This window comes from Manis pentadactyla, chromosome 4, assembly GCF_030020395.1.
Source record: "Manis pentadactyla isolate mManPen7 chromosome 4, mManPen7.hap1, whole genome shotgun sequence".
In the NCBI taxonomy this organism is placed as follows: Eukaryota; Metazoa; Chordata; class Mammalia; order Pholidota; family Manidae; genus Manis; species Manis pentadactyla.
This window is the reverse complement of record NC_080022.1, coordinates 10,996,054-11,020,370: the sequence shown is the minus strand read 5'-3', so window position 1 is coordinate 11,020,370 and position 24,317 is coordinate 10,996,054. Positions and strand designations below refer to the sequence as shown.

Below are 24,317 nucleotides of genomic sequence, written 5' to 3'. Positions count from 1 at the left end.
ACATTTTCTGGGGGACATAATTAAGTCCTTCATTATTTATTGAACCAAGGATATTGCAGAAATGACGGAGTTTGGCTTCTGAGGTTAGATCATAAGAGACATGGCAGCTTGTGCTTTGCTTTCTGGGACCACTTGTCTGGAGAAGCCAGCAGCCATGTCACGAGGAAACTCAAGCCACCTACGGAGAGGTCCATGTGGTGATGAGCTGAGGCTTCCCGTCAACAGCTACTGAGGAACTGAGGCCTCCTCCTGAAAGCCATGTGAGTGAAGCATCCTGGAGAGGGGCCCTCCAGCTCCAGGGAGCCCTCAGATGACTGCAGCCCAGCCAACATTCTGACTGTGACCTCATGAGAGACCCTGAGCCATAACCACCCAGGGAAGCCACTCCCAAATTCCTCACCCAGAGAAAGTGTGCGGGATAATACATGTTTATGGTTATTTTAGACCCTTAAGTCCTGGGGTAACTTGTTACCCAGCAACAAACAGCTAATACAGATTTTGGCACCATGAGTGGGGTGCTGCCTTAACTAAATGTTAACATGTGGGGTCGTTTGGGATGGGACAGTAGCCAGAAGCTGGAAGACTTCTGGCAAGAATTTAGTGAAAACATGACAGGCCTGTTAGTAGAAGCCTGGTAGCCTTCAAGGAGGCAGTGAGGGAGTGTCTTCAGCAAGTGGGGAGTTATGTGACCCTTGCGATGCGGTCCTAGGAAGCTTCCTAACACGTGTGTGTGGTGATGTGGGAAGCGTTCCTGATGGACTGGGTGATGGAGCACAGGCGGTGCTGGACGGTGCCATCTGCTGACTCCTCGCTGCTAAGGCGGAGTGGGAAGGGGCAGAGACAGGCTGAGGGAAGGAATGTTGAACGAGAAGAGGCCGGGACTGGGCTTGAGAACTCCCTGCCTCTCCGGATGGCAAGAGGAATGTGAGCAATAGGTTTTGGGCGAAGACCGAACCAAGGGCACTCTTGGGAAAGCATGGTCCAAAGGTGAAGCTGAGTGTGAGGCTATTAAGGACAAAGAAATATCCAAAGCGGTGGGTCAGAGAACCATTTGGTCGGACACAGGTTTCTAAGAGACTCCTGAGTGTTGTCCCTCAGCAGAAGCCCAAGGGAGAGAAGGGCTGTGTCAAAGGAATCTGTGGGTTGCCTGACAGCGTGAACTCCAATAAGAAACCCCAACAGAAACACTGCCAACTCAGACAACAGGGACAGAGCCTGCGCAGGTAGAAGCAGCCTTTGCTCCCCCCTCCCTGCCAGTGTTTATATAGGCGGGAAGCAGACTGTAAAACTGCAGCTGCAAATATGCTACTTTTCATGGAAAAGGTAGGATAACTGAGAACTGAGGGGTCAGAGGGCACAACCAAGAGACTTGGGAAAGTCATTTCTGGGCGGAAGTAGTACTGAATCCTAATCAGGGGACTTCAAGCACTGTCCTGGCTGGATTTCAGAACGGCTCTGGGCCAGGGACTCCTGTGTGTTTCCTGCTTTCCCCCCTTTTGACTAGGAGGGGTGTCTGTAGCAGTATGCGGTGTCTGTCCATCAGTGTGAGGGGCGGACAACCTATCTCTTCAGTGCAGTCTGGAGACTGCTAGAAATAGTACTCGAGGAGCCGAACTTAAGGACCTATACCCAGTGAGCCCCATCTGTACCTGGACTTGATTTAGATGAGATTCCGGAATTTCAGCTGATGCTGGAATTGTGTAAGACTTTTGGGGGCCTCAGGAGAAATGAGGGTATTTTACATAGGAGCGAGGGTGAATCATTGAGGACCAGAGGCAAACTGTGGTAGGCAGTCTCCACAATGGGACTGCCCGGAATTCTTGACTCCTGATGTTCAGGCCCATGTGTAGTCTCTTCCCACAATGCACAGCGCTGGCCTGTGAACTGACAGGATATTGCAGAAATGACAGGGAATAGCTTCTGAGGCTTGGTCGTAAGAGACGTTACAGTTGCCATCTTCTCTCCTGGGTCACTTGCTCAGGAAGAGCCAACTGCCATTCTATGAGGACACTCCAGCAGCTCTCTGGAGAGTTTCATGGGTGAGGAACTGAGGCCTCCTGCCAACAGCCATGTCAGTGTGCCATCTTGGAAGTAGATTTTCTGTCCCTGGTCAATCCCCCAGATGACGGCAGTCCCGCCCAGCAGCCTGACTGCCACCTCATGAGAGGCCCCCCAGCCACAGCCACCCTAAGCTGCTCCCAAATTCCTGACCCACAGAAACTAAGATAACACATTTATTTATTTACTTTGGTTTGGGCCACTAAGTTTTGGGAGAGTTTGTTATGCAACAATTGATAACTAATACACATTGCATGTTAATTCTACATCAAAATATAAAAACTGTTGAACTCTAGTTAGGGGCATATATGCTAAAATATTAAGGGGGAAGGCTATAGATGCATGCAATTTATTTTGAAATGCATCAAAAAAATAAGATGGATGAATAGAATACCCGGATGGAGAGACAGATATACAATTAAGAGTACAGCAGATGGTCATGGTAGAATTAGGTGGGGATTCTCTGTAAAATTCTTTTTACTTTCTGTATGTTGAAATGTTTCATATTAAAATGTTGGAGACTGGCTGAGTAATTAACAGGTGGCAGGCCCACGAGGATTCGTTTGGTGGTGATGATGATGATGATGAAGGTGGTGCAAACTGTAGAGAGACATTTCGTTTACCCCTTATTTTGTCTATTGCATAAAAATAACTGTTATTGGAATGGCTGAGGGAGGTGGCCAGAGGAGTGGTCCTGAGCAAGAGCAGGTGTGGCAGCACCGAGACGGGCCTGGGGCTGGGACACAGGGGACGGGGAATGGGACCCTCACACCAGAGGCGGTGGCGGAAACCCAGGAACCATTCCTGCGACGAAGTCAGCCCAGCTACTCTGCCCCCGAGGCTGGTGAGGCCAAGAAGACTGTGACAGATAGGGTGTCTCCTCCCCAAATGCCACGAGGCCTTTGGAGAGAGAGGGAGAGGGAGGAAACCCTGAAGGCGCTACGTCCCCAAAGTGACCGGGCAGTGGGTGACAGTCACTGAGGTAACAAGCCTTAAATTTGACTGATAAATATTAGATTAGATTAAATAGATGCTACCACCTCTGGGGAAGTAATTTTCCTTGATAAGCCTCAGCCTTCTCTTATAAAATGGTAATAAAATATTTAAAAACCTCCTAAGGCTGTTGTGGGCAAGGGAGATTTCAGTTGCTAGTAGTACTCCACTTTTGAGTAAAAGTGTGTAAATTTAGATCCTGCTACCCATTCACATATATGCGCGCGCACGCACACACGCACACACACACACACACACACACACACACCCAACAGGCATGCCCACGGACAGAGCACAGAATCTGAAGGGGGTGCACCATGAAGTCAACAGGGGGGACTGGGTGATGAGGGTGATAGCTGATCTTTAACTGTTTTCTTACCTTCGGTTTATCCCTGATTTGTTCACAAGTGACTATGTTCTACTTTTAGAATCAGAGTAAACAAGCAAAACCCCCAGGCCCACCCTCATGGCCACGAGCCCATCCTGAGCGGCCAGCAGACTGCCCCGGATACCTTGCCTGATGAAGGGCGCCCTGTAGGCATCATCCATCATGGAGAACGTCTTCCCGCTGGTGCTCATGGGCCGCTTGTGGGAGGCGGGCGGGGCCATGGTGGGCCTGGGGAAACCCTGGGACCAGCTCCTCTGCACCGGCGCTGGCCAGATGCCTGGACAGAAGGGGATCTGTGTTGGCGAGGGTGACTGGTTTGGCTGCTGCGGCCCTGGCCAAGGTGTTGGGCCCCTCATCCATGGGAAAGAGACCTGCAGGGTCAGACAAGAGGGTCAGGGAGGTTGTGATCAGCTGGGGTGGCTCTTGTCCCAGTCCTGTAATTGCCGCCCTAGGTCTCAGCTTATAAGTCACTTCTCCCAGAAAGCCCTCCCAGATTCTCCCCAAGTTTGGGATGGTGGTTCCCACCCCGGGTCACATTGCACACTCTCACACCACCACTTGTGGGGTGCAGCCTTCATGCCAGGCACCCTGCCATGAGGATCACGTGCATGACCTCATCTCACACTCCTGACTGTCATGAGACCGAGGCTGAGCAAGACCTAGTGACGTTCCCAAGATCATAGACTTGCTAGTGAGCTGCTGAGCCAGTAGAACGTCACCTCTAAGAGGATACAGGCTGGTTGTCTACAATCTTGCCCACCATCTGCAGCACTTAGAGCACGTACCTGGCACGTACAGAGTTGCTCCAATACTGGTTGGAGAATGAATGAGCCAATCACCGAGATTCAAGCCCAGCTCTCTAGCACCCACAGCCTGCTCTTGCCATCCACATAGTGTGTCCCTGGCACTTCTACTCCATCTGTCCCCCAAAGCAGAGAGCTCTGGGGTGGCAGGGATCCCAACGGTCTCATTAACTTTTGATCCTTAACACCCACCACACCTGATTCTCAGCAGGAGCTCTGTAAATACCCATCAAGGGACTTTCCTCACCTGACCCCGCAGAAGATGTTTGTAGCTGCTTTCACGGGAAAGCATATTAAAATCCAGCTAACCAGGAAAAGCAAGGGCAGAGGGGGTGTTAAGCATTATATCGAGATCTGGCTTTGGGCTTGGTTCCGTGATTTAGTGGTGGTTTCTCCCTGCACCTAGTGGCTGACCAGGGACAGTGGCCAGTGCCCTCCTTTACTGAACTTTCTGCATCTCTTTTTCCCAATAGCCCTTCTGAGCAGGAGGTCTCCTTATTCCTATTTACAAATGAGGCTTGAAGAGGTGAAGGAGGGTACCAAGCTCAGGCAGTGGCGGGGAGGGAGTTGGGATCACGGTCTGACGACCTCTCTCATTCTCTGTTCTCTTTTTCTCTCTTTCCCCTTCTCTCTCTTCTCCCTCCACACCCAGCCCATCATCTTCTCTCCCTCCCAATTCTCTTGGCAGAAAAAACACACTTTTCAAGGCAGAAGCTAAATTCAAAGGTTTGCCACCTGTGTATGGCCCCACATCCAGTCTCCCTGGGCCCCTGTTTCTCCTGTAGACTGGAGAGAATGTGAGCTCAGAGACACGTGGTGAGACACAGACGCTTCCAGAATATGAGCACTGACATACAGAACTTCCTACGACCTCAGGTGGATTTTATTCAAGGGGAAGGTCCTCCACTCAAGATCCCGAACCCTCCTTTCAGCTGCAGTCTCTCCCCAGCAAGTCAAGAATCCTGCGTGTTCCCCCTGAAGACTCCCGTTGGAGCCGGTGAGAACAGAGTTCAGGGAACTCAAGCTCCAAGCTCCAACTGCCTGGGCACATCTGGCCCAGCACTCATAGCACTGGCCACTGTAAATGTGTTTTGGGAAAAGACGGGGCAGTGTTCAGGAACTCTGTTACTTCCGTAGAGTTTTGAATCTCTCTCCTCTGTTAACATCTCAGTCTCCCCATCTTCACTTTTCTTGCAGAACCTGGGGCACCCTGCTCCTGTCGTGCACAAGCTTCCCCAGTCTTCCCTGCCTGTCCCTTCCTTCTCCTTCTCTGGGGCCACCTTGCCTCAATCATTCCTATAACCTTTTCCCACTGGCTTAATAAATATTTATTGAATAAATGGGCTGAAGATGAGAAGGGGTAAATTCTGATGTGTTTCACCCAAGTCTGCTGGAGAATAAGCCTAGAGATTATTGGTAGTGGTGAGGAATTACCTGAGCCAGGATGCTCAGGTAAATGGGCCTCACCTCCAACTCAGCTCAAGGGGCTAAAGGCAGTGAGCACAACCCCTGCCTCAAGCTCCCCTCCCCTCAGGGACAGGCCGGAACCCACTTGACTCTTCTGGAGATTCCAGGGAAGCTCCCTGTCTATCGCTCAGCTCAGGTTGTGGGTGGGGCTAGGCAACCAGCCAATCACATTCCCTGGTCATAGTGATTGGTTCAGTGGTGGGGCATGTGACCAATCAGAGCCAAGGACATCCCAGGAGAGCTGGCTGGACCAGCAGGGTCTGGAGTGACCTTGGGGGACTTGAGGATGTAGCCAGCATGAGGGAGTGGGGCCCACGCATGGAAAGAGGGAAGCCTCTTTTAAAAAAAGTTGTGGTCAATAATACATAACATAAAAAATTACCATCTTAACCATTTTTAAGGGTATGGTTCATTAGTGTATTGTGAATATATTAAGTATATTCAAATTGCTGTGAGACCTTCAGAAATTTTCCTTACAAATCTTAAAAAATTGAAACTCTATTTCCACTAAATAACAACTCCCCCTTTCCCATCCCCAGCATCTGGCAACCACCATTCCACTTCCTGTCTCTATGAACCTGATTGCTCCAGGTACCCCAGATAGGTGAATCATACAGTATTTGTCTTTGGTGACCGGTTTATTTCACTCAGCACAGTGTCTTCAAGGTCCATCAGTGTTGTAACATGTGTCAGAATCCCCTTCCTTTTCAAGGCTGAATACTATTCCATTATATGTATATGTCACGTTTTGTTTATCCCCCCTTTTAGCTATTGTGACTGTGAACACATGTGGTCTAGCTCTATGCCACAGTGAACATGGAGGTGCAAATAGGGGAGCTGGTGTTGAGGCCTGGCTGGGCAGTATCCTGAACTGCTCAGCCTCATGAGGCTGGCCAGAGCTGCTTTCTGTTGGTTGCAGCACAGAGCCCTAATGATAGGGCCCCACAGGGGGAAGGTGCCAAAGATGTGTTAATGCAGCAAAGACTCTAACTGGCTCTTTGGGTTCAAAAATAAAAAATAAGGTTTTTTTGTTTTCTTTCTACAGCTTGTTGATTGAGGGAGGCTTTAGTTGGAAAGTTAAAGTTACTCTTCTCTATTTTGCAGGCTTGCTCTCTCGTAAGCAAGGTCAAAGTTTTCTCAGAAATTGCTGCTGGTAAATATAAGGAAACAGGCAAGGGGAAAAGCAAACATAAGGAAAAGACTCACATGAAAAGCCAGCCCTTGGCTGTGCTCACATTAGAAGGTACATGGAGCTTGGGGTCAAGGTCAGTTACCAACAAGTCTGTTTTTAGAAACTTTGGTTTAAAAATACTTGCTAATGCCTGTTTTCTTTCTGTCTTTTTTCTGTTCTCTGACCATATGGCATGTTGCACAGTTGGTTTTTTTGGTTTTTAATTTTGAGAGAGCATGTGTTATATTCCTGATTTCTTCCGTGATATCTTTAAAATAGCAGGTTGTCAACCACCTGGATTAACTGTTTCTACACACACTGCTGAGTTTATATCAGCTTGAACAAACACCAGTCAATTATTTACTCAAGTAATCACAATCCTTTTTTGTTTTCAGTTTATCTGCTTGTTCTTTCTGTTATCTGTCCAATATCTGCTTCTTACCCTGTAAAGGCGGCAGGTTGGAGGGGACACCCTAAAACAATCAAGATTGTTTGCACATAGGGTGCCTACAGGACACGTGCATTCAGCCATCAAGCCCCAGAGGCTGGGTGGAAAGTAGAGAAGTAGACTTGGCCTTGGAGAGTTTGTCGTGTGCCTCTGCCATTTGTAACTGAATACTGACATTACTATAGCTATGAACCACCACACAGGGAAGGCATGTAATGCCAGAGACTGTGCCATGCACTTAACATACGGGGTCTCATCTAGTTGCCAGAGTAATCTCGGAATGGAGGAGGCATTTTAAAGCCCATTTTGTGGATTAAGAAACTGGAGTGCAGAGAGGTTAAGTGACAGGACCAAGGTCCCACAGCCAGGAAGTGGTGATGCTGTGGGTTCTAAAACCTGTACCCTTGGAGCTTTTTGGTTATTTGAAGTCATGATTTTATGCTTACTTTCCATACTCGCAGAAGGATCTTAGATGATGGGTTAGTAAAGAATAGGGGATTTTCTGAGTTAAAAAAAGAAAATAAAAAATAGGTGGTGTGACAAACCTCAAGATGTTGCATTGGGTACTTAGAAAAGGGGTTTCCTAAGAACACTGACAACTCCTTTGCAGAAGTGTTGCCCATATGGTACATGCCACACCCTGGAAGCAGCTCAGAGGACCCCAGCCTCCATCCAGGCAGGACCTGGGGGATATTCACTGTTGTACCAGAGGGATGCTGGGGCCAGCTGCCGGCCGCCTCAACAGAGCCTGTCAGTGAGTGTCCAGGAAATTGTGAGCTGGTTAATAAACACAACCATGAATAAAAATTAAATTACATTAGCCTAAATTAAATTATATCAGAAACAGAGGTAACAAAACTCATCCCTTCCTAATTAATTTACTCTACTTTATTGTTATCTATGGTCCTGAGGTTTTTTAACTCCACTGTATGTGACTGTTGGTGACGTTTTATTGGCAGTTTGAACTGACCATGGTGGGAATATTTACACCAAAGAAATCAGGAAATGCTGTAAATCACAGCTTGATTTTTCTTGTTTTTGATTGTCTACACTTAAGACGGTTATGGAGGAAATGTTAATTGCAGATTATGCAAAAACATGTTGTGTCTGCAGCCATTACATTATGAGTAGCACAAAAAATTGAGGACATATTCTTCCAGTATTCAAAAAATTTATATAATGCAGCAAATAATCACTCATGTCACTAATAAACATATTAAGTTCCCACACACATCTTTCTTATTTTGCTTTTGTCTAACTCGTAAATGCACACAAAATATCCACCAGTGTTCAGGTGGGGAACTCACTCATTTGTCATTTGCAACACGAAGTTGGCTATGAATCTAAGAGTTCAGCCAGAGGTCCGTGAAAGCATTCTGTGAGAATCGATTAGCTATATGGAATTTTCAATAAAGAGTATTGTATTGTTTATTATTTTCTGGAAAGAATATGCTACATATTTTTTATATCAGTAAACCTTATACTCTACATGCATATACTTTACTTTTTTTAAAGAGCAAATCAGAAAACATGTACCAGCCAAAAACTTGCTGTGGCCAGCACCCAGCAAAGGGCCCGGTACGTGCTGCAGGTGTTTGCTGACTGAATGGAATGCAATGATGGGAAAACAGAATGTAAGTAAGAAGGCCTTTGACTGATTCTCGGCTGGGGCAGGGAAAATACATGGTAAGTCTGGCATATCTTGCAATAGCAGAAAGTAAGGAAGTGCTCGAAATCAAAGGGGGGGGGGTGCATGTCAAAGTGCAGAGCAGCCAGCCTGAGCGAGCTCCCAGTGGCCGAGGCTGAAATAATTTGAGCAATGAAATAGATGATGTCGTACTGGATTATAACCTAAGCATTCAATAAATACATGAGTCCACGCTGGTATAAGTACAAGACGAGAACTCAGACATTAGAGTTACAAGCCAGCAGAGGGGGCTATTTGGTGCCAGGGCAAATGACCTCCCCTTGCCAGTTCCTGGGTGTTGCCATAATTCAAAGTGGGGTGATAATTCTAAGTCTCCAAGAAAAGGGTAAATTATGTTCAGGATTTTCAATGTGAGAAATCAGGATTATATACTTGGAACACAGAACAGCCAAGTTATATGTTATTTTTAGGTTTTGGAGCTTAAAGAAGTAGGTTCCCAGCCTGGTGCCGAGGCAGAGGCTCTGCTATTACTGGGCGGTAGCTTCAGGGCACCGCAAATGGCCCTGCGGCGTATACCCCGCACAACTCCGAGGGGCCACCCGCACGGACTACCGTGTGAACAGTGACCCTGGAGCTGTGCAACGAACGTGGCGGCCCTTGGTTACACTTTGGTGAAAGAGCCATGATTGACAAAGTATTTTCCTGGGCATATCCTGGGTGCCAGTGCATTCTGTCAACCAAAAGTCTTTCTTATTTAAAAAATATGAGTTTCTATATTTTTCTATTTATTTATGGATAATTTATTTGCAGATGTATCCATCTGCTGGCTGGGGAGGTCTTGGGAGGTTTCCTGTCCAGAGGAACACTCTCAAAGCATCCTGGCTGTTAACAAGTTTGTTTGCTTGATTCTAAAGCTGAGAGTTATTGCCTGCCTATCACGGGTGCCAGATGCTGGGCTAAGCAATTGACACATTGCCCACTTAATTCCATGGCAACTCCGTGTGGTGGGAGCTACTATTAACCCACTTTTACAGCCACAGGAACTGAAGCTTTGATCGCCGAAGTGGCCTGTTCATGAGCCCACAGCTCACATCAGATCAAGGACACATACCTTCAGGATGCATACCTGTCCTGTGACATCTGCAGACGCATTCGGTTCCCTGACTTCTCCCTGCCCCACCCCTCAATGAAATGCTTCCCCATCCCTCTCTATTGGTTATGGTCACAAAGCCTGAAATGAAAGTTTTCATTTGGGGACTCTGCAGGAGCAGAACAGTTCTGATCTCACCCAGCCCTCATGGCATCAGGACACCTGTCTTCACAAACTCTATACGGGGGGAACACGGGGGGCCCCTGGCCTGGGGCCTTCCAAATCAATCAAAAACAAGAGCATGCAGGGATCAAGATGAGCACAAATGTCTTAGAACAACTGGGCATCAAATTCTTTGGTGAGAGATGCCCTTCAATACCTCTTCTTTCTTTTTTAAAAATAGCCCACATGTTTGGGTCATCAGGATGTGGCCTTTGCAGGAATGGGTTACTCAGTCCACAAGGCTGCTCTCACTCAGGCCCTGCAAGGGACCCCAGTGGTCAGAGCTTAGAGGCTGCCTGCAGGAAAGACTCCCAGTGTGGGAAGGGACACCCAGCAGAGAGCACGACTGTGCAGATGGGGCAGTGGGCAGTCCCTTCGCACAGTGGCTCCCTGGAAAGGCTCCAGTTGCTGCGAAGCGCCCTGGGCACAGACGGGGGCACCTTTGAGCAGCTGCCTTCAGTCATTTGGGGAACAAAGCGGGATCAAGTACAGGTAGGAATAAGGATTCAAAAAATTCGTGCATATTCAAGTGGCCATAAAAGTGTGCTTTGCTCTCTTTGAAACCCAGCTGATGATACTGTTCTAAAGAGCATCAGACTAGTGGTTTCCTCCCCTCCGTGTCCTGTAAGTGGGGAGAGTTTAATTAGCACTGACTAGCTGGGTGACCCTGAGGAAATTACTTAACCTCTCTGAGTTTTGGATTCCTTGTCTATAAAATGGGGACCATTACAGAACCCCCTCACAGGTTGTTGTAAGTGTTAAATAAGGGAAAGCAGGTGAATTGCTTGGCACAGGGTCGTCAAAGGTCCTCCTGCTACTCCACTCATTCCTCTTTGCAGAGCACCCTCGCCCTTCTGCTCTAGGCAAGGCTGGGGATCATCCCGGTTCCCCACGCTCACCTGGCAGAAGAAGAATGTCTTAAAATGAAGGGCCCCTCCTCTACCTGTGTGGCCATGTTCATCACAGCCTATATAACCAGAAGAAAGCAACTCCGGTGGCCATCAACAGGTGAATGGAAATCAAAATGTGGCATCTGCACACCACAGAATATTACTCGGCCTTAAAAAGGAAGGAGATTCGGACACGTGCTACAACAGGGATGAACCAAGGGAAGTAAGATGGTGACAAAAGGACAAATACTCCAGGATCCCACTTCTGTGAGGTCCCTGGAGTACTTAGGCCCTTTATGTCAGGTTCACAGAGGCAGGAAATGGTGGCTGGTGGGAGGAAAGAAGAGGGAGTTTTTACTTAAAGGGCATTCAGTTTCAGTTTGGGAAGATGGGAAACGTTCTGGCGGTGGTTGCGCACCAGCGGGTTTGTGTTTAATGCCACCGAGCTGTACTCTTCAGAATGGTGAAGATGCTAAGTTTTATGTGTATTTTAGCACAGTTTTAAAAATTAAAAACAAAAAGCTAAGTACATCTGAGATTTCTTTTTGGGGTGATAGAAATGAATGGAAATGTTCTGAAAGAGCATTGTGGTGATGGCCACATAACTCTGCAAGTATGTTGAAATTGAACTGTACCCTTTAAAATGGGTGAAGTTTATGTTACATAAATTATACTTCAGTGAAACTGTTACAAGCAAGGAAACAATGCTGTGGATGGTGGATATGTTTGTTGTCTCAACTTTAGTGATGGTTCCACAGGTGTACACATATGTCAAAACTTTGCAAAATATACTTTAAGTGTGCACTTTATTGTATGTCAACTATCTCTCAATAAAGCTGTTTTTCAAAAAAGCAGCACAGTACTCCATATAGGAATAAACTTATATTTTCCTAAACAGTGCCCTCTTTTGATGGATAATTTAGGTTTCAAATTTTGTGCCCCTATAAATAATATTTCAATAAATATCTTTGTATGAAAAAGTATCTTTGTATGCAGATATTGTCACTCCCCCACTGGCAAACCATAAAATCCGAATTTCCCAGAGAGGGGGACTGGAAATCTGTAATTTTACTGAACATTCCAGGGAAATTCTTCTAATCAGACATGTTAGAGAAACATTGACTAAACTTCACAAACCTGGATTTACAGGCTTGGGGTTTGAAATTCCATTCTTTGGTTCCTAAAAAATCTGCAAATGCTCCATACATATGATTCTAGAGTCAGGTTTCCCTTCTGTTGGGGTTACATCAGAATCAACAGGGAGTTTGTGAGAATGCACATTCCCAGGCCCCATTCCCAGGGAGGATGTATAGGGTTGCCAGCTTTGCCTAAAGAAAGGAATGAATAAATAAAAATATAAATAAAAAAGTAGAGGGTGTCCAATTAAATCTGAATTTCAGACAAACACCAAATAACTTTGATAGCATAAGTGGTCCCTTGAAATATTTGGGACATACTCATATTAAAAAATTATTTGTTGTTCACCTGGAGTTGAAATTTAACTGGGTGTCCTGTATTTTATTGGGTAGCCCTAAATATGAGTCCTTGGGCCTGGTCTGCCCCCCATGTGGGGGTTGCTTAGTACCCATGTTGAGAAACCCTGATTGCATCAACACCTTCTGGGGCAGGAGCCCCTTCTCAGTGTTGCCAGTGGACCCTGGTGCATTCTGTGGGCAAACACACTTTTGTGTTCCTTAGGAGTATAAGGCAGCTAAGCAGTAGCAGAAAAAGCCTGCCCCAGATTTTCAAAGCCAAATGTGATAGAGGTGGCATCATGGCTCATGCAGCCTGAGGGATGCTGTGCCTCTTGGTGGAGAGCATATTTAGGGCTGGATGCCGTCTAGATCCTCTAAATTTGACTTATGTATACTCAGCCTTGTCTCAGAAAGGATTTTAATCCCTGGGGGTGTCACTATCTGCCACGTTCTTGCTGGTGGGGAGTGAGATGAATGCACCATCCCTCTAGGACACACACAACAGATACTGATGGAGGGCTCACCCTAACAGGCACTGTGCTCGGGGTTTTACAATTGCTGTGGTAATCTTTTATTGTTTTATTACTTTAATAATCTCATTCACCCCTCCAGATAAGCCTGCAAGGTCACTGTGGTCATTGGTCCCATGTGGTGGATGAGAAAACCAAGGTCCTGAGGGGTCCAGTGGCTGGCTTTAGAACACACAGAATCAGCAGGTGGCAGAGCTGGCAACCAAAGCCTGTGTTGTGGACAGTCCCTCCCTGCAGCCTGCCTCCCTAGTGAACTCTATGCTCCCTTTGTCAAACTTTGCACTGTGACTGGGTTCACAGTGGCAAGTTTTGTGTTACATTCCGCTTCAATTGGGGCCACACTTTAGGCCAGGATCCCAGGAACATTTCTGATCCGGGCATAGTAACAGCTGCTGTGTGTTGAACGTCCCCTGGGGTGGGACATTGACTTTCATGCCTTCCAGATAGGTATTTTCTCAACGCCACACACGGTGAGAAGCTATAAACGCAGGCATATAAAGAACCCTGGCTGAGGTCACAGAACTAGGAAGCTGCAGCGCTCTGATCTGCCTCAAAGTGAAGCATCCATCTCTGAGTTTTCAAAAGCACGCACCTGCTTCCCACCTCTCACCAAGCTTCACATTTTCAGGAAATGTGCTGTATATAGTTCTGTGATGGCCACGTGCAACTCTTACATGTAATTCCAAGCAACGCCCAGAAGAGGGCGCGAGGACACTCTCGTGGTCAGGATTTGCCCGGAGGGGTCTGAGCTTTGCAGGGTCCAGTTAGGTCACCGCCAGTACTGTGCACAGCGTGAATCAGAGTGCGCTCTGGACAAGCTGCACCCATCGGCTGTATCTGAGCCCCGGGCTGCAAGGACAACACAGCACCTCTGACCCCACTACCCCACAGGGGCCTGGACTTACCAAAGGTGGGTTTTCGGTGATCAGTTCATAGGTCAGGCCTCCAGACCCAAACCTCAGGATGTCTCCAGGTAACAGCTTCACAGCCACATTCTGGATGTGGCAATTGTTGACGAAGGTGCCATTGCGGGAATTGAAGTCTTGGAGAATAAAGTTGCCTTCGGCCTCGTTATACTCAATGAGTGCATGATGGTTGTCGATGTCGGCCGACTGAAACACAGAACGTGACAGCTGTAGCCATGAAAACAAGAACAACAACAGGGCCCCTAACATTTACTGGCGAGCACTGGGTGCCAGAATGTGCTAAGGGCCTCCCCTAGCTTAGCTGGATGGTCACCACAATGCTCATTTTTAAATGAGATGCTGAGGTTAAGTGACTTGCCCAAGGTCACACAGCAAATGTGTGGTGGGGTTGGGATATGTGCTCCGACTCCAGACCCAGAACAGGTGTCCAAGTTCAGGCAGCACAGAGGCAAAGGGAACCTGGGGGAGTCTGAATGGGCACATGTTTGGCCAGGGAATTAGCCACTTTTGATTTCTCTGACTCCATACCGGTATGCCTTTGTTTGTCCCAAATGGCAGGACAGAAAGCAGAAATGGCTCAAAAACAAACCAGAAAGGTCAGTTGGCGAGCGACAACTGTCCACTTCTCTGCGAGGAAAATACCATGTTTATGGAATATGGTACATATAGTTAAGGGGAGGTTTTGTGATGATTGTTGTTCATTCATTTGTTCTCTTCACTTTTAAAATAACTTTTTTTTTTATTACTGCAGAAAATGAGAGCTAGAGAAGAGCACAGAGAATACATTAACGTCGCTTAGGATCCCACCCGCCAGAAGCAGGCAGTTAGCACTGTGGTTCATATCCTTCCAGTCTTTTTTCTATGGTTACAATCTCTTAAAAAAGTTTAAACAAAATTGAGATTATACCATATGACATACCTTAAAAAAACCTTGGTGTACATGAAAGGTTTTCCTATGTCACTAGTTATTTCTATTGCTTTTTAAAAGCTACTCAGAATTTATCTAGTTAAAGATGACCTACTTTTTAATAGGGGGCCTATTGTGACCATGTTTCCCCAAAAGAAAGTGATCCCAGACAGTACGTCTGTGAATTGGGAGTCGGAGGCAGAAGGTGCCTCTGTAAATTCATTTTAACAAGAAGAGTGAGCAAAGCTCATCCCCCAGGAGGAAATACTTCATTTCTCTTGGTTGCAGGGCTCTGGACTGTGGGCTGCAGGGCACATGTGACATCTTGGTCTTTGCAGGACACTGCCTATGAGACAGCCACTCCAGCTTGAAATTTTGCAATTATTTTCTTAAGTTTTTCTTCTTAGAGGGCCTCATCCAACTTTCATACAAAGAGTACCTGCATTTAGAAATCTACACTAAAGTCCCCTAATACATTAATAACCAATGGCTTATATTACTAATGTAATAGCTTATATTATATAGCTTGTATTATTACATAATAATATAATAGCTTACATTAACAGAATATATTAATTAAATGCTACATGCCAGGAAATTTGCTATGTGCTTTGTTGCATTATTCCATTTCATCTTCACAATAATTCAAAGGGATAGTCCTCCATTCTGTAGGTGAGGAAACTGAGGCATGGAATGATTACATTTGCCCACAGTCACCCAGCTTGACTAGCTTGGCTTGTACACAGGTTTTCTGATTCAAATGTCTGTGCTCTTACCCACTTTGCAAATATCTACCAAACAGTTTGGCACTCAAAATATTCAAACACAGCAAGAAAGCAGGTGTAGCTATATTAATTTTAGATAGAGCAGACATCAGAGCAAGAGAAGTTATCAGGGATAAAGGGAGGCATTACAATAATGATAAAAGGCATAAGATCTCCAAGAAGACATAACAATCCTTAATTGTCAGTGCCTAACAATAAGTGTCAAAATATGAGAGGCAAAAACTGATGGAAGTCCAGGGAGAAGTAGACACATTCATTACGATAGTTGGAGACTGCAACACCCCCCGATCAGTAATGGACAGACCCCGCAGGAAGGGTATTAGTAAGGAAAAATTAAACTGAACAGCACCATCAGTCAACTGGATCTAATTGACATCTATAGAGGACTTCATCCAACAAAAAGATACACATTCTTCTCAAGCTCACATGGACCACTCACCAAGATAGATCACATTCTGGGGCCACAAAACACACCTCAATAAATTTAAAAGAGTAGAAATTATGCAAACATGCTCTCAGATCACAATGGAATTAAACTAGAAATCAATAGCAGAAACATAACTGGAAAACTCCAAAATATCTGCAGATTAAACAACACATTCCTAAATAGCACATGGGTCAAAGAAGAAGTCTCAAGAGAAATCAATAATTATCTTGAATCAAATGAAAATGAAAATATAATATCAAAAGTGTGGGATGCAGTGAAAGCAGTGATTAGAGGGAAATGTATAGTATGGAGTGCATACATATGGAAAGAGGAAAGATTTAAAATCAACAATCTAAGCTTCTACATTAGGAAACTAGGGAAAGAATAGCATTGTAAGCTTAACACAAGCAGAAGAAAAGAAAGAAAAATGAAAACAAATGAATGAAACAAAAACAGGAAAATAATAGAGAAAAATCAATGAAACCCCTCTAAGATCGGGAACAAGACAAGGAGGCCCATTCTCATCCTCACCATTTTTATTCAATGTAGTACTGGAGGTCCTCGCCATAGCATTCAGACAACACGGAGAGATAAAAGGCATCCAAATTGGTAAGGAAGAAGTTAAACTCTCACTGTTTGCAGATGACATGATATTATGCATAGAAAACCCTAAAGGCTTCACCAAAAAACTAACAAAACTAATAATTGAATTCAGCAAAGTTACAGGATACAAAATTAATACACAGAAATCTGTTACATTCCTATACTATGAACTAGCAGAATAAGAAATCAGGAAGACAATGGCATTTACAATTGCATCAAAAGGAATGAAACACCTAGGAATAAACCTAACCAAGGAGGTGACAGACCTATACTTTGAATACTACAAGACACTAATGAGAGAAATTAAAGAAGACACACACACACACACACACACACACATACACACACACAAGGGAAACCTATCCTGTGCTCTTGGATAGGAAGAATTAATATTGTCAAAATGGCCATCCTGTCCAAAGCAACTTACAGATTCAATGTAATCTCTATCAAAATATCAACAGCATTCTTCAATGAAATAGAAAAAATAGTTCTAAAATTCATATGGAACCACAAAAAACCCCGAATAGCCAAAGCAATCCTGAGAAAGAAGAACAAAGCTTGAGGGATTACAGAGCCACGAGTACACAATGGGGAAATGACAGTCTCTTCAACACCTGGTGTTGGGAAAACTGGACAGGTACATGCAAGAGAATGAAACTGGATCACTGTCTAACCCCATACACAAAAGTAAACTTGAAGTGGCTCAAAGACCTGAGTGTAACTCATGAAACCAAAAAACTCTTAGAAGAAAACATAGGCAAAAATCTCTTGAATATAAACATGAGCAGCTTTTTTCTGAACAGATCTCCTTGGGTAAGAGAAACAAAATTAAAAATGAACAAGTGGGACTACATTAAACTAAAGAGTTTCTGTACAGCAAAGGACACCATCAGCAGAACAAAAAGTCATCAAGTATGGGAGAAGATATTCATAAATGACTCCTCTGATAAGGGGTTAACATCCAAAATATATAAAGAACTCATACTCCTTAACACCCAAAAACCAAATAACCTGATCTAAAAATGGGCAGAGGACCCGAACAGACACTTCTCCAAAGAAGAAATATAAATGGCCAACAGGCACATGAAAAGATGCTCCACATCGCTAGTCATCAGGGAGACTCAAATGAAACTTCAATGAGATATTACCTCACACCAGTTAGAATGGCCACTATCCAAAAGACTAGAAATAACAAATGCTGGCCAGAGTGCAGAGAAATAGGAACCCTCCTACACTGTTGGTGAGACTGCAAATTAGTGCAGCCACTGTGGAAAGCAGTATAGAGGTTCTCAAAAGCTAAAAATAGAAATATCATTTGACCCAGTAATTCCACTCCTAGGAATTTTTCCAAAGAAAACAGAATCCCTGATTTGAAAAGATATATGCACCCCTATGTTTATCACTGCACTGTTTGCAATAGTCAAGGTATGGGAGCAATCTAAGTATCCATCAGTAGATGAATGGATAAAGAAGATGTGGTACATATACACAATAGAATATTATTCAGCCATAAAAAGAAAAGAATCCAGCCATTTGCAACACCATGGATGGATCTAGAGGGTATTATGTTCAGCAAAATAAACCAGGTGGAGAAAGATAAATACCATATGACTTCACTTATTTGTGGAATATAAAAACAAAGCAAAACAGAAGAAACAAAACAGCATTAGATTCATGGACACTGAGAATTGACTAGTGGTTACCAAGGGGGAGGGGAGTGGATGGGAGCAGGGATGGGGGGGAAACTGTTGAACCATGTGATGCATGTTTGATAAAATAAAAAGAAAGAAAGGAAAAAAATCAATGAAACCAAAAGCTGTTTTTTTTAAAAACATTGATAAAATCGACAAACCTCTAGCAGGTTAACCAACAAAAAAAGAAAGAAGATACAGATTACTAAAATTGGAAATGAAAGATCACCACACATTCCAGAGACATTAAAAAGGTAATAAAGGAATACTATGAACAATTCTATGTCCACAAATATGATAATTTAGATGAAATAGAAAAATTCCTTGAAAGAAACAATCTGCCAAAACTCACATGAGGAGAAATAAATAATGTGAATAGACCCACATCTATTAAAGGCTTCGAATCAATAATTATAACCTTCCAAAACAGAAATCATCAGGCCCAGACGGAAAAAAGTGATACCAATTCTCTATAATCTTTTCCAGAAAATAGAAGCAGAAGGAACACTCCTAACTCTATGAGGCCAACATTACTCTAATGGCAAAATCAGATAAATATATTACAAGAAAGAAAAACTTCAGACCAATATCCTTCATGAACATAGATGCAAAATTCTCAACAAATACTAGCAAATAGAATTCAATAATGTATAAAAGTAATTATATACCACAACCAAGTTTGCAAGGCTGGTTCAATTTTTGAAAATCATTTGAAAATAAATTAATGTAATCCATCATTCTCAACAGGCTAAAAAATCACATGATCATATCAACTTGATGAAGAAAAAACATTTGACAATATGCAGCACATATTCACGATTAAAAAAAAATCTTGGCAAATTAGGATTAGAGGGGAACTTCCTCAACCTGAAGAACCTCTACAAAAATTCTAAAGCTACATTATACTTATCAGTGAGAAACTAGAAACTTTCCTATTAAGATCAAGCACAAGGCAAGGATGTGCCCTTTTACCACTCCTTTACAACATCACAGTGGCTATCCTACCCTGGACATGCAATAAGACAAGAAAGGGGAATAGAAGGTATATCAATTGTGAAGGAAAAAATAAAACTGTCTCTGTTTGCAGATGGCATAATTGTCTATGTAGAAAATCCCAAAGAATCAGCAACAAATGTCTGGAACTAATAAGCAATTATTACAATGTTGCAGTATACAAGGTTAATATATAGAAGTTAGTTGTTTTCTTATATATCAGCAATGAACAACTGGAATTTGAAATTAAAAACACAACACTATTTAGCACACATGCACAAATGAAGTACTTAGGAATAAATCTAACAAAATATGTACAAGATCTATATGAAGTACCTAGTGTTAATAAAAGAAATCAAAGATCTAAATAAATGAAGAGATATTCCATGTTTATTTGTAATTCCATAATGGTAAATGGCATCTTTTCATATGTTTATTTGCTATCTGTAGCAAATAATCTTTGACCTCTGTTCAGATCTTTTGTCCATTTTTACATTGGGTTGTTTGTTTTCTTATTGTTGAGTTTTAAGACTCATTTATTTTGGATACATGTTTATAGCATCTTTATTCATAACTGCCAAAAACTAGAAGCAACTAAGAGGTCCTGTGAAAGGTGAATGGGTACAAATTGCGGTACATCCATACAACGAAATATTAGTCATTGACAACAAAAGAAATGAGTTATCAAGCTAGAAGAGGACATGGAGGAACCTGAAATGCATATGCTTAGTGAAAGAAGCTAGTCTGAAAGGCTATGTTCTGTATGATTTCAACTACATGAAATTCCAGAAAAAAAAAAACTTCTGTAAAGACGGCAAAAAGACCAGTGGTTGCCAGGGGCTCTGGGAGAGATGGGATGAGATGAAAAGGTGGCCTTTAGGGCAGTGAAACTATTCTGTATGATACTGTAGTAGTGGATACTTGTCATTTTACATGTGTGTCATTCCACACAATGTACAGAGTGAACCCTAATGTAAACAATGGACTTTAGTTAATAATAATATGTCAATATTATTTCTTCAGTCATAACAAATGAACCACACTAATGCAAGATATTAATAATAGGAGAAATTCTGTGTGTGTTGGGGAAGGGAGGGACATATGGGAATTCTCTGTACTATCTTCTTAATTTCCTGTAAACCTAAAAGTATTCTAAAAATAGAGTATTTTTAAAAACATTAAAAAACATCAGTTCTTCAGAAAATACCACCATGTCATCTTCATCACCATTTCCATTCATCTTCGTGCTCTATGAACCCTTGATAACCCATCAAAGAGAGAAATTTCATGTGGTTCATTTTGCTTTTCTTTTCCCAGGCCTCATTACTTTCAGTTCTTCAAAAGCTGTCGAACTATTATTAAGAAATCAAAGCAAGCAGGAAGTTTTTAATGACTCCACAAATGGGACAAGCCTTCGCCACATGTTAGGTCAAGAGAGAGCTTTCTAGCTTTGCCCTATAATACCATACGTTTCCCTTGGAAAACTGCTAAAAGTTACTATTGGACAGTGACTACTGGACAAAAGTCCTGCTGCTGATACAGGCTGAATGTATAAGCTCCATCCTCCTGAGCTGTCCCACTATGAGAGAAAATGTTTTATTATTATTATCATTAGCAATTAATATGTTATAAGGATTCCTGTGAGCTGGGCCCTGCTGAAACATTTTGTGTGCATTTTCTCATATTTCTCACAGCCCTATACAAGAGTTTCTATTATTACCCCCATCTTACAGTGGAAGCTGGGACTCAAAAGGTGACGTGAGAGGATAGCATTACTTTGATACCCAAACCAGGCAAAGAAACTACAAGAAAAGAAAACTACAGACCAATATCTCTTCTAAACATTCATACAAAACCCTCAACAAAATGCTAGCAAACTGAATTCAACAGCATAGTAAAATGATTATATACTATGGCTGATGGGATTTATTCCTGAAATATAGGGTTGGTGGTTCAACATATGAATATCAATCCATGTAATATATCATATTAACAGAAAGAAGGCAACAAAAAAACATGATCATCTCAGTTAATGCAGAAAAGGCATTGGGCAGAATTTAACACTCTTTCATGTTAAAAACACTCAACAAATTAGGAATAGAAGGAAATTACCTCAAAACAATAAAGGCAATATATGAAAGCCCACAGCTAAGATCATAGTCAATGGTGAAGGACTGAATGCTTTTCCTCTAAGATCAAGAACAAGATAAGGATGCTTGCTTTTGCCAGCCTATTCAACAAAATACTAAAAGTTCCAGCCAGAGCAATTAGGCAAGAGTTTGGTCTACTGTGAGGGGCTGCCTGACCCGGGATTCCTGCGGGGCCTCTAGTGACAGACCCCAAAGCTCTTCTTCCCAGAAAGCACAGGGTACACACTCCCTCTTTACCCACATCTCCCACTAGATGGTGCCACTCCAGTTAATTGCGTGAATAAGGATCACAAAGAAACTGAGTTATGTTTCACTGACGACCCTCATTTAGGATTACGCTCTATGGGATTTCCTTAGCTTAGTCAACTACCTTATTGTCACGCTAACTCACAAGGAATTTCAGATATTTAGATTTTAGGTGTTCCCAAAGCACGCACGATGCTTCTTTTTCTATCAGTTTTGAGTCAGAAGCTCAGCCCCACCTTCCATGACTAGCTGTGAGACTCTGGGCATGTTACTTAACCTTTCTAAGTTTCATTTCCACATCTCTAAATGAGGATATAATGATAATAGAAGTTCCTACCCCAAAGGATTTGTTTTGAGGATACAAGTCTGTAAAATACATATAAAGACCATACATAAAACATGTAAAACCATATGAGGCACAGTAAGTAGTCTATAAAAAGTAAGCTGTAGATGTTTGTATCATTTGTGTTATTCAAAAGATAATGATCGTCCACCCCCTATCCATTAGGATGGCTACTATCCAAAAAACCCCACAAAAAACAAAAAACCAGGAAATAACAAGTGTTGGTGAGGATGTGGAGAAAGTACAACTCTTGTATACGGTTGGTGGGAATGTAAATTGGTGTAGCTGCTACAGAAGGAGAAGGACAGTTCCTCAAAAAATTAAAAATAAAATTATCATATGATCCAGCAACTCCACTTGGGGGCATGTATTCAAAAGAACTGAAGGTAGGGGTTGGAAGAAATATTTTCACACCTGTGTTCATAACATTATTTGCAGTAGCCAAAAGTGGAAACTGCCCAAGAGTCCATCGATGGGTGGATAAGCAAATGTGAATACACGCAATGGAGTATCATTCAGCCTTAAAAAGGAAGGAAATTCTGACACATGCTACAACATGGATGAATCTTGAAGACATTATGCTAAGTGAAACAAGTATCACAAAAGGACACATACTGTAAGATTCCACTTACACAAGATCCCCAGAGCAGTCAGAGTCACAGAGACAGAAAGCAGAGGTGCCAGGGGCTGTGGGGAGGTGAGAAAGGGAAGGTAGCATTTTGTGGGTGCTGAGTTTCAGTTTTGCGAGATGAAAAGGTTCTGGAGGGGGATGGTGGTGATGGTGGCACAACGGTGTGGCTATATTTAACGCCATTGAACTGCACACTTAAAGATGGGTAAGGTGGTACATTTTATGAGTATTCTACCACAATAAAAAAAAAAAAGAGAACAATGAGATTATGGTTCAGCCCTTTCCCCTGAATTTTTTCTCCTCAAAAGCCCTCCACAGGCCAGAGGGAAAAATAGGCCCGTAAATCGCTGCAGTGGGAATTGACTAATGAAATCAGCCCCAAGTTCCAGTGGTCAGTTCTCAAACTGGAGAGTGAGGCCCAGGCAAGAAGGCCAGTGAGCAAGGGCAGATTGAGGGGCTGGCAGGCGCCCTAAGGCCTGTCCTTTCAGGGATTTCCCCACAGGGACTGATCAGGGATACGAATCCTATCCAGGCCAGGTCCACCTGTCAACATACATCCCCAGACACAGGGGTTCACTCATAGCAAGAGCAAACTCAAGTTAAAATGACACGGGTATCATATTTCACCTCTTAGATTAGCAAAGATCTAATGTCGGGGCCCCATACCACGCCGGGGTGGGAGTGGGGTCCTCCGTAAACCTGCATCTGTAAATCTCTGCTGGGCAATTTGGGCAACGCTGTCAGTTACAGATGCACATGCCCCTCGGCACAGCAGATGATCCCACGCATCCATGAGATGATGCCAATAACAGGAAATCACAGCAGCCTTGTTTAATAATTATAAAAAGATTATGATGTAGGCTCTTGTGGTTCTTTTCCAAGGGGCAGCCCAGACCGCCAGGTGCAAGGCAGAGAGACAAGAGCCACCTGGCTGTACGGGTTCCAGCGTGTTCATTAGATCAGACTTGCTCCACGACCCTCGGATCCCACAAGAGGAGCGATTGGCACATTCGAGAGAGATTGTTCCACCAGTGGGAAAGGAGCCAGCTGGCAGGACCCTGGCCACCGAGGGCAGAGGTGTGGGCACGAGCACTCCACCCCCTGCCATTTCTGTCCTTAGTGTAAGCTGGGTACATTCTTGGGGAGGGAATGGGGCCAGTCAGCTCTCCACTGTTTAACCTCTGCTTCTCCTCACAACAAAGTTTATTGAAATACTACACACCCCAAACAGGAGCTCCCACAATATCAGAAGCAGAGAAGCACCACGAGCGAGGAGGAGGTGGAGGGAGCACTCCGCTGAGGTTCTCAAAGTGCGCTCCAGGGGCCCCACTCCACCCACGGGAACCTGGGGAGCACACAAATGTGCAGATTCCTGGGTCCTACCCCAAACCCACTGGGTCAGAATGTCTAGGGGTTCGTGTTTAACAAACAC

At 43.8% G+C, this 24,317-nt stretch overlaps 1 protein-coding gene across 1 annotated transcript in view; it reads right to left on the bottom strand.

Annotated features, from left to right (window-relative positions):
• Nucleotides 1-24,317, bottom strand: part of FHAD1 (forkhead associated phosphopeptide binding domain 1) — a 115,041-nt gene that overhangs the window by 83,366 nt on the left and 7,358 nt on the right. The window contains exons 3-4 of the mRNA XM_036914302.2: nucleotides 14,089-14,295; nucleotides 3,564-3,810 (exon numbers count right to left, since the gene is read on the bottom strand). Of these exons, the coding sequence (XP_036770197.2) occupies nucleotides 3,564-3,810; nucleotides 14,089-14,295 (454 nt within the window). The remainder of the gene's footprint in view (nucleotides 1-3,563; nucleotides 3,811-14,088; nucleotides 14,296-24,317) is intronic.